The sequence below is a fragment of the Anneissia japonica genome, unplaced genomic scaffold (genome assembly GCF_011630105.1).
Source record: "Anneissia japonica isolate Jap-2015-1 unplaced genomic scaffold, ASM1163010v1 scaffold1302_len1884557_cov193, whole genome shotgun sequence".
Classification (NCBI taxonomy): Eukaryota; Metazoa; Echinodermata; class Crinoidea; order Comatulida; family Comatulidae; genus Anneissia; species Anneissia japonica.
Genome location: NW_022736804.1, coordinates 1,537,608 through 1,549,168, shown reverse-complemented (window position 1 = coordinate 1,549,168; position 11,561 = coordinate 1,537,608). Strand labels below are relative to the sequence as shown.

The following is an 11,561-nucleotide window of genomic DNA, read 5'->3' as shown; positions in this document are numbered from 1 at the left end:
ATATTTCCTCATAGATAGGGAAACTAAATGCGATTTAACATGTCTCGTCTGCACTGTAGTACAGTAGGTCGAATAATAAACAAACTACGATAGAACACTTAACGCCTGGGAAATAAAGTAAAGTAACTGTCTGATGTTTATTGTAGCGTACAGTGTTAGCCATTATATGCTGTTTGCTAATCAGTAATATTCGCTAATGTATTGTTTATAAAATAGAATAAATTGATAAATCTGTTAAAAGCATCAATATTGCATAATGTGTCATAGTATATGTAATTTGACTCTTCAGTTATAAAGTTGTTATCGTTATTGTTAGTTACTGATATGATTGCTAAAGCCATCGACACTTTGAAGATGCAAATGTTATAAATGTCTCGCACCAATTCAAAACTCTGCGGCGTAATACATTAGACTGGCTATGTTATTGTAGTAAATAATATTAAAATTAGGCTGTGTAGCACAGATGGATGCGGGCCTATCTATCTTCAGATACCGATGTAGAGATAGGCCTGTCTGTTATGCAAATATTTAGATTATACCTAGGCATAAAACTATGGTCTGGCATGAACACTAAACAAACTTTTTTTTTTTTAATTGACTGTCATTAACATGAAGTTCATCAAGTTCCAGGTTCGGAATAAATTATCAATAAAGTTTACACCAATAATGTTAAATTGATCATAACTCTTGGTCATCTTTATTGCTCTTATCCCTTGGGAGAGAATTATGCCGTTTTAGGTTCGCATTCCGGCCATACTTTTGGGAGTCGTAAGTTAGCATTTATTTAAAACTCTGTTCAGTTTCAACACTCTTGGTGCTTTTCTGTCAAGACAGAAAAACATCTTATTGGCCCCAAGATAATATTGCGATGAGATCAGCGGTTAAGTGAACATAAATCACCAGACTCATCTCAGAAAATATTACCTTGGCCTGGCCACTGAAGACAGCTGATCACCCCCACCCACCCAGCGTGGGAGGCCTACAATTTCACGATAAATCCAAGCCAAAAGTTGCTGAAAGAAGGAAACCATCGACTTGCTCTAAATGTTTTACTTACTTGTTTTACGGGTTATGCAATATGCATCTTATGTACTTACTATATTCTATCTGTAATGTTAATGGTGCACATTAAGAGCCATTTCCTCATCTAATCCCAAATGGAGGATCGTAGCCTAAATATAGCCTAGGCCTATATTATTATAGGCACTTGATTTGTTAATATTAGACAAAGGGCTGACGAAAAATGAAAGTACAATAGGCCGGTACGTATACAGTCTAACAAAATATATTATATTTTTATTTTATTATTATTATTATTATTATTATTATTATTATTATTATTATTATTATTATTAGCCTTTAATTTCCAATCTTTCACTCATGAAAAAAAAAATGTAATCAGATTAATTAGGCCTAATAATAATATATTCCATTCACTAATAATGACCGGAGGTATTTGTCATTCAGTAAATTCTAAGACAAATGCTCAATATAAATTTTACACGAAGCATTGACCGCATTTTCATATTATGACGGGGTGGTGATTCGTAACTCTGACGCGGACATTTCGTAACCAATATATTGTAAGTTACGGAATGTCATCGGCAGGGTTACCAAAAGTCCGAGTTACAAAATATCGACACTCCTGACGTCCACTGCCGGCCTACGTCGAGGTTCGTTAATTCTAGGTAAAGATCGTATACACGGATTAGGATCAGCGATTCTATAATAATCGAGTAATGTAATACCATAGGCCTAGAATATTCCAATGCCTTTACATAAAAACCATGTTTTATTGATTATTAGCGAGCGTGTCAAAACAAGCCATTACTTTTAAATCCTGTACTTTGCCAGGGTCAGGTTAAATTATAACTAAATTAAATCGAATTTTATGACAAGCGTGTTTAGTATTAACCCTACAGCCGGGTTGGTTAACCCTCCATACAAGCTAGCTTTGTGGGGGTTGTACAAAATATAGCTCATAAAAAATCACTAATTGTATGATAAGCTAATAAAATAAGAGCCAGTCTCTTGTGTCTAACCGGCGCGATAAAACAATCACCGTTGCTAAGCTCCCGAAATCGATTTAATTTTCTACAATATTAAGCATGTTAAAGAACGTTTCGGTATCAGTAGTTCCTCTGTTGTGATACGGCTCTCTGCTTTCATGTGATATTTTTATTTGGACCTTTTAAAATGTGTCAATCAATCAATCAAGCATTATTCCTAGGCCGCTTTTAAGTTTTACATGTATGGGTTTAAATATATATTACAAAAGATTATTGTTTCATATATTAATTTATATTGTTTGTTTGACTCATTGAATTTCCGCCTTCTTTAGTAAATTTATAGTATTTGATGAGAATTATATTTATTACTTATTTTTATTATTTAGGATTTTAGGATTCGAAGAAAAATTTCTGTGACAAATCTTTTCAAAAACCCATTTAACGATTTACAAGTATTTTGCAAGAGTGTCAAACACCTTGGCATTTAATAATACATAACATCATCTTTTCAACAGCTTGCATTTAATAAATTTGCTTGTGTTTAAAACGCCTTAGAAAAAAAATGATTTGGTGTAGGCTAAGCTTCGTAATTAGGCCTATAAAGAGCAGTACAGTAATTATAAGCTTATTACCATTTATTGTACATAACCGACTTCATAGGGGGTAATGTTTATGAAAGCGTACAGTCATATTTTTTTAGCAGATACAATACATTATCTTGAATTATGAATAGGATACAATAATTGGAGAAAATGTTATCATCACATATATATTATGAATGTATTTTCTTTATAACGTGATTCCTCTTAAATAGTATAGTTTTTTACATTGCTCTCCGTTATTACTTTCAGGTCAAAGTCTGGTTTCAGAACCGACGAATGAAATGGAAGCGGTGTAAGGGAGCAAGAGACAAAGAAATTGCCACAAAAAGACTCCACGCAATGGAAGCAAAGCTAGGCCTACCTCCAGGAAGCACCAGTAACCTTCAGACAGCAACGGATCTCAACGGTAACGGACTCGGCAACGGGATGGTCAATGATGGTGACATGACACCTAGTCCGGATATGAACCCAAACATGGTACCTCAGACAGGTTACGGAAATGCGAACGATAACGTCATTAGTAGGCCCAGACCATTAGATATGACCAATCAACATGATACCTATGGTACACATAGAGAAAATGACTATAAATAATCAAGGTCCGAATGGGCGTTTGTCTTCTTGAAATCAATGGACATCATCCCGCACGGTTGTAAGCCTTGGAAAAGTCACATACTTCAAGATGCTACCATATTATATATACAACTTGCGCACTGGTCAAACTATGAGCTTGACCAAACATAAGCTGAAAACAATCAGAAAAAGAACCAGTATTCGTTGCTGTACCAACTCTGAAATACAACATTCTATAAAATACATTACGGTAGTCTATTATGGTTTATCGGACGTTCAGATGGCAACGGATCTGATCTTTATAAAAGCAAATGCTTTCCAAAGACTAATTTTTGTGTATATGTTTCGTCACCATCGTAATTATTCCGTTGGTGTTTATGTTTAGATCTGGGAGGAATGAACATTGTCTAAATGCGTTAATTACACACAGATATCGATTGTTAAAACACTTTGTATTAGGCATTATTAATAAAGTCTAGTTATACTCTTCTAATTAATTTATATTATGATTTATTTATGTTATACTTTACTTATTCTGTGCTAAGAATTTATAGTGTTACTGATAATGCATCAGTGGCGAATCCAGGAATTTGAAACAGAGGGCCCCGGAGAGACTTTCCCAGATTTAGGGTGTGGGCCCTATACTACCTCAGCCTCAAACATGGTTGGGACTTCGAGGTAAGAAAATATATGTTTAGGACACCTCTAGATGGCCGGAAATGGCACTCAAAATTTGAGTCGAATTTTCTTTCTCATTTTTTTTTTTTTATTCTGAAAAATTTAGGGATCCCGGGCCGCTGCCTCCACCTCCTGCCTTGAATCCGCCACTGAGCATAAAGCTGTGAACACACTGCGTCGTACGACCGCAGTGCGATAAAAACAACTTCGCTCCCTGGGAGCGCTTATGACGCGACGCCGCCTACTGATTTTCGGTGGCAGTCTGAGAACGGATCGTCATTAAAACGACACTTTGTGCCCGCGTCGTCGCGTTGCGTTCTCCATAGAATCGTCGGACGCAGTCAGTGCCCTGCTTTCGTTGTTAATATTCTTTATTTTATTTATTTTTTTTTTGTTATTTAACTTTGCAATACGATACGGAGATAGATTGTTTTTATGAATCTTTACGATTAAAAATATTGCTTAGGAATATGTTGATAAGTGATATTTTTACATAGGTAGTGCATGCATCAAATACGAGGTATAGTACGTGTTTTGTTTGGCGCCGCAGATACAGAAACAACCCTATTTATACAACACCCGTATGTTGCTTACTATAATCATATAATAAGAGTATTATCATCATCGTTACCACCGCCACCAGTATCATCATTATCATTATTACGCCTATTATTAATTGGTAATAGCATAAAATAATATTGTTATATAATTACTAATTAACATAATGATATCTTATTATCTCTGATATTGTTATTGTTACTGTTATAATATTTACTATGTTTACTGCTATAGTTAACATTAACAATGTTAATTAACATTAACAATAACAATGCTGTAATATGTATTATTACTGTTATTATACAACCATCATTATTATTAACATTTATATAAAAATATTGATGTTGAATGATACAACAAAAATTATATCCTTAATGTTATGAATATAATACTGTATTACGTTTCATACCATCGTAGATTATTCAATCAACCGACAGATTCATTTAGATTATTCATGTACAGTACTGGTAAAATAATATTACGACCCTCGAAAGATAAAATGAATGCCTAAGAAATGTATCATGGCATCCCAAGAAAGCATCACGATTCCGCATCAATACATTCTATCGTATCCAACATAGTACGATAATGTTTTGAATTCCAACTCATTAATTCCCAACTTTTAAAATACTGTACATCCTATAAGAAAAAAACATAAGCATTAACCAGTATTAATATCAATTTGTGAAAACTTAAATTTGTAAGTTTTTTGTAGATATTTCCCGTTTTATTCTTGCTTCTTGGGCTCTTTTAATTAAGAGAAAAGATGATTATTCCATGTCGTTAAGTGTCCCTGTCATTAAATTGAAATGTATTTTAGCTTGATTTGGTGTACTGTTAAAGTTCATTCACACATAATCCAGATTTTCAAAGGAAAAGGAAAATTTTCCTGCGAAAGCCTACCGAACGCTGGTCCAAGTTCCAACTTTCGGTGTCAAACCTTGCGTTAAATGTCGATCTATACCACGCTATATCACGTATTCCTACACCACAATCGTCTTGGTTTAACCCATATTTACATACTGTTTTAAATTTCTGGATGAGTATATATTTTGCAATATGTTGTCTTCATATATGTACACGTTCTTGTGATATTTGTAGGATCAATGTTTATAGGAAACATATTTTATGTACGAACAATGAAAATTGGAAAATACGGATATATATTTTTCTGTTATTTCTATAATCAAGTTAACCGGATGTATTTTAATTTTAATTACATGGGAACGATTGTTGATTTCAACCCTGGTTTTAACTGAATGTGAACTTTTATTATACACATGGAAGTTGCGAACTTTTTCGTTGGTGAAGTTTAAATGAATCTTTTTCATTGGTGAAGATTAACTGAATCATTACGTATCTTTTTAAAAATATATATATACCTAGAAAGTTAAACACTAGCCTAATACTTGAACGTGCTACTACAGAGGCCGATTCTAGAAGTATTAGCTACAACAGATTGCCTTCAAATTCGAAATCATTGTAGAGTGTTGCTCCTTCGCCAGGTCTTTTCTTTTCGTATTTTCAAGTGCATGTAGATGGTAAATGATATTTTAAATTTTGTAAATTTTACATACCATACGGCGTATGAGCCAAAACGTAGATCTGATCTCTGAGTATTATAGTTTTAATTATTAACAGTTACTGAAATCGGTCGAAGTAATTATTACAATTATTTTTTAAGATCGTTATAAAACTTCTAACGATTTTATAAACATACAGAAAATAAAGAATAAACTCATGATTGTTTGTTATGTCTTGAGTTTGAGATAGCTATACACAGTTAAAACTACTAGATGGTTCAGTTGGTCACAGTCATGTGTTCGCCTTGGGTTGGAATACAATTATTTCATGTGACGTCAGTCGATTTGCACAATTCTACTAGGTTTATTGAAATTGATACATATAGGCCTATTATTCATGACGTATCAATAATGTACTTTATGTGCTATTGAAAATACACCACTTAAACATTCCCAAAAGTAGATTGGAAACCTAGGCTTCTGTAGTTTATTACGAATTGTGTGAAATGACACTGAAGTCGACAATCAAATCACTGTGTTTCTTACTTTGTTCAAGTATTTATTGTAAATAAGGATATTTTGTAAACAATTTTGACATCACATGCACATGAAATAGACCTTCGCTGCATTCATTCCAAGAGTTTAAAAAGTTTAAACGTAAAATGTTCAGAGGAGTCGGTTGCGGATAATATGTTATGTTAGTGGGAGTATGGAAACGCACGGGGTTAATTTTTCTTCACCAAGTGCGTTCAGTGACTCCGTTTTTTTTAAACCGCCTACAGAGAAATTGTCGGGGGTTTTTAGCGCCTGTCTACTGAACATAGGGCATATAACTCTATAGACTTCAGTCTGCACTCTCATCTGGTTGTGATATCAAACATGACAAAGATATATGCTTTAGATGGATAGCCGTCGGGTAGGTTATGATCGAGACAGGAAAACCACTATTGTATTATTCATGTTTTTGTACTTTATTTGTGAAGACACTTTCTCACAATTCTACCATGGAGCGTATTGCTCCATGATTGAGCTTGCGCACAACTTCGTAGTCTGCGCAATAATGCGAATTTGGCAGAACGTTAATTCGTTGTATGTTGATTTAGCTATTTTGCATAATGGTGCGAAATTTCAAAATCTATTCATTGCGAATGTTATAGCTAGGTATGGTGGCTTCAAGGCGATGCTCTATGTTATTTTGTAGGCTTAAGCAGTAGAAGCATTAGGCTTCGAAATATCCTTTGAAGATGTATCAATTCTTAGTTGTAAATAATGTATACTTGTTCTTCAACCATGTTTTATATCGAAACGAAATTCGTATTAAACTGTGCTATTAACGAGACATAATGCAATTGTATTCATTGTACAGTCTATATTTTTCAAATGTTGTCAATATTTGTGGATAAAAAGCGCCTATGAAATAATGATCTTCAATGTACTCTATGTTGACTTAATTTGTTAAATCATATTGATGTGAGTTGCTTGTTGCTTCAAGCATTGTAAACCTATGCAGTAAAAACAACGACGACGACGATGATGATTAAATGATGATGAAGGTGGCGATAGTAATGATAATGATATTGATGATGATGATGTTGATGATAATGGAAATTAAGGTAAATTTCTATACAGCATAATAACAAAGCGTCTGCACTTAAGAAAACAAGAAAAACAAGTTGGGTAGTAAAGCTTATTCAATGGTATGAAATAAAATGGTAAGAAATATAGTTTTCCAACCCAATCCCTTCACTGCCCCCTGCAAAAAATTGACTGCCTTGGTGACAAAAACATTTTGCTTAATACATATCTCCTTCGCTGTACTTCCTTTACTATTACCTTATTACCTCAAACAAGGACATCGTCGAGTGCCACAAGGGAAGTGAAAAAAGACCCTCTGTTTGTAGTAGACGGGTATAGGATGCATTTACAAATGTATCCTATGCTTTTTATCTCAATTTCCACGTGGCCAAATCTGTTTTTGCCACCGTTCTGCCAAAAAAAAAAAATAAATAAAATTAAAAAAAACATGTAACAAAGTTACAAAATTGATCACAACGAATTACGAACTAAAACTTAATGTCCATTTTGACTAAAGACAATAAGTAAGCATCATAGGCCTAAATCTAAATTTATTTCAAAATAGAGAGTTTTCTTAGAGTTCCTGCCTGGATCGCCCCCAGCGATGATGGTAAAATCAGGTCCGCCAAAGAGTATAAAACTGCTAGAGGTCCGACTGCTCTGTTTTTATATGCAGCAAGGTATGCAGGCAATGGAACGCTAAAAGTACTGCCACGTAATAGGGACGCCGACGCCCTACAGATAATTTAGAAACTCTTACTTCGTGGAAGTACTTTTTCCGTTCCAGTGAATCCCCGGCAGTCGGACTTCTGCAGTTTTATACTCTTTGGATCTGCATTCTAATCTCTAGAGGGAGCCATACTACAGAGTCACTATTACTGTATAGCATTACCAACAGTATCTTTGAAAATTAAATTTTTGGCATTAAGTGTTTTTCGCCATTGGGTTACAGTAGATTGGATCTGGATGCCTCGATTAGTGGTAGGCCTAAAATCGACAAGATTATGAAAATGAAGCCGAATAGGCATAAGCTTAATGTATAATTACTGATTTATTCTTGATAATTAAAATAGGTACTTGTAGGCCTAACAATTTTTATCTTTCTGTGTTATTTATGTCACCAAAATGGGTTTGAAAGTGTTCTTTAAGTTTGTTGTTCTGAATTCTTAATTTATTTGATGTCTTCATGACTGTAAATTTCTTTGCTAAGGCAAATTCCTTTTCAACTGTTCGGGCTTCTGCAACACTATTTAGGTTGTTGGCTAACTTTTCATAATATTTGTTCTTTAATTCGTTCTGTTTTTTCTTTATCTTTTTCTGTTGCTTTCTTAGAATCGTCAAGTCTTTACATTTCCTTTGATCATCAATAAGCTTCTTTAATTCTTCATCATCCCATGGTTCTTTTCTCTTCACTGCTTCCAATTTAGGACACACCTCATCAGCACATTCACGGACCTTGGTCACAACGATCTCGTTCAATTTGTTTACATCATCTGGTATCATTTGATCAAATGCCATATCAAGTTGTTCAGTAAGCTTACTCCTTACTTCAGGATCATACACCAGTGCTGAGTAGTCGGTTTTTGCCTTCTGACTTTTCTTTTTTCTCTGCTTACTGAACACCTCTTTCCTCTTCGCGCAAACTGGGAATCTGATATTCATCATCACCATCCGGTGGTCAGTATCAAATAAACGTGAAGCACCAATGTGTACACGGCAATCTGCCACCATTCTTTCTATCCACCTGTTAGAGCAGATGTAGTCAATTCGCTTCCATCTTCCAGTAGCTTTATGTCTCCATGTTTTTCTATGAACTCTCTTACTCCTGAAACATGAGTTGAGTATTCTCATATTATGTTCATTACACCATCGCTGGGACACAAGGCTATGGATTAAAGCCTGCATATCAATATTTGTATTTATATACCAGAGCACTGCTGAACGTTCCCTATAAAGGCTTAGAGAGGGAAAGGGGAAAGGGATAGATGGTCAATAAGAAGCTTATCCACACACAAAGAGACGGTACGGTATCTCTTTCACTGAAGCGCCAACAAGTAAAGTATTCGAAACTCAAAATGTAATCTTTCAACACAAATCTAAACTGCACCAGCCCGTGGGAATTTTATACGCATTCCTTCCAGCACACAGGCAATTGTAGGGAAATTCATGGATTATTAGCGAGAAATTGTCAGGTTGTCAGCCAGTACATCCCAACCACATGAAACACCGCCGAAACATTACCTCCACTGAATGGTTGAAATGGCGCACGAGTGTGGTCGACTGAGTATCTGAAAGGAACAGACGGAAATTCAATTTGTGTAAATAACGGGTTAATTGAATAATAACTATTGATATTTTTTTAGATTCTTAAGGCTGGACATGAAATATGATAGTTTCAGTCATAAAAAAACGATTAGATGTATGAATTACCAATGAATATTAAAACGTCATAAATTAAACCAAGTACGAAAGTATAATACATACTCCAAGTATTGAAATATACGCCATCGTGTTGGGATTCAATATTTCGACATTAATTATGTCATCATCAGGAATGATGTACAGTACCACAATAATAAGTCGTATCACTTCTGTCGTAGAGGGCGACATGCAAGCACAATGTGTGTGTCCATGTATAGGTAAAGACTTAAAATCTAGCAGCACGTGGAACAATATATTTAAATATCATGAATAATCAATTACCAGATCCGGGAGTCTGTGATATCTCTTGTAAATATGAATTTCATTTTTTATTATTCAATGTATGACGAAGCAATTTCTTGTACTGTATTTGTTGCTTTAGCAAGAAAAAAGAGGGTCTAGTGTATTCTCTTATTGTCTTCTGTAGGCATAAAAGTGTATTATGACATTGATGATGATATTGAATGTTGGAAATACTCCTGAAAGTTGTAGTGACACCTTGTGTAGACTAAGCAAGCCAAGAGTCAGACTATTTTCAGAATAAATTATGTTTTTATTTTATAGTTTATAAGACGAAACCTTTCAATTATGGTCCATTCACCAGATTATTTGTATGGGGGAAAAAAGGCCTATTATAGTAATACACAGCCGTCGGCCTTGCAGAAGCAGACAGTGGTAGTGCCAGCGGAGGAGGGATTACCCCTGTCAGACAAGCCTGGCCCCTGTCGTCCGACGAACGACTAGGTCGTCGGAACAAATATTTTAAAAAATAATAATTTGCCTATCCAAATAACGCTATTTTGATTGCCAATCCCTAATATTGTGGTCTAAAGGCACATTTAGGACCAAATTAAGCCATATAAAAACTCTATAAACTCCAATCCAACAGGGATTTTTTTTTATGCAGGGCCGACGACCGAGGCTTCGTCGTCGCCTTGGACCCCATCTGACCACTCCGTCTGACGCGTTGTACCCCTTGTCGGCAAATTTCTGGCCCCACCACTGGAAACAGTTTATTTTTTTGGAAAAAACCAGACTTTTGCAAGGGCCGGCCGAGTCTGTTATGCAGACATTTGTATATTAGACCCGACATTATAATTATAAAGTTGTAAATACAGAAGCAAGGAAACATGGAGATCGATATACAGTATACTCACATCATCATTTTACTTTAATAATCAGCTTTAATATACGAATATTACCCCAAAAGTTGAATAATAATTATTATTAATAATTACGGTATCAATAATGATGAATAATAATTAACATTTAGCCTATTAATTATGCCTATTATTGACAAGGAATTGATATTAATTACAGCTAATTTAACACAATCATTAAGTAATATTTTAATAAGACATATAGACCTATAACTACGCCTATTCCCATGACAGTACCAATTTTAATTTAGTACGGTACATTAAGCACACTTACTTTAATTTAGTACACTTTTTTTTATAAGAACCAATTTTGTCGAGTTCCACTGTTCTTATGTTTGGCCGATATCAGGCTCAATGTTCTTATTTTACACACTTTGTAAATAATAATAATAATAATAATAATAATAATAATAATAATAATAATAGTAATAATAATAATAATAATAATAATAATAATAATAA

The 11,561-nt window shown here is 34.4% G+C and overlaps 2 protein-coding genes across 3 annotated transcripts in view; one reads left to right on the top strand and one right to left on the bottom strand.

The window, feature by feature from the left end:
* LOC117116879 (homeobox protein MOX-2-like) overlaps positions 1-7,297 on the top strand; it is a 45,598-nt gene extending 38,301 nt beyond the window's left edge. For both annotated transcript variants that reach the window (XM_033260994.1, XM_033260993.1), the window contains exon 4: positions 2,861-7,297. In XM_033260994.1, the coding sequence (XP_033116885.1) occupies positions 2,861-3,205 (345 nt within the window). In that variant the 3' untranslated portion in view covers positions 3,206-7,297. The remainder of the gene's footprint in view (positions 1-2,860) is intronic.
* On the bottom strand, positions 6,935-9,369 carry LOC117116864. Its single transcript, XM_033260966.1, has 2 exons — positions 8,868-9,369; positions 6,935-6,993 (listed from the first exon to the last, which is right to left on the bottom strand). Exons 1-2 carry the CDS (start codon positions 9,367-9,369, stop codon positions 6,935-6,937), a joined length of 561 nt encoding a protein of 186 aa, XP_033116857.1.
* Between the last annotated feature and the right edge of the window lie 2,192 nt (positions 9,370-11,561).

Excerpts from the sequence above, each read along its gene's own strand:
- LOC117116864 (XM_033260966.1), bottom strand. The coding sequence starts at position 9,369 with ATGAGAATACTCAACTCATGTTTCAGGAGTAAGAGAGTTCATAGAAAA. Across the intron at positions 6,994-8,867 it reads TATTGATGATCAAAGGAAAT|ACTACGAAGTTGTGCGCAAG; the intron begins GTAAAGACTTGA and ends ATTATTGCGCAG.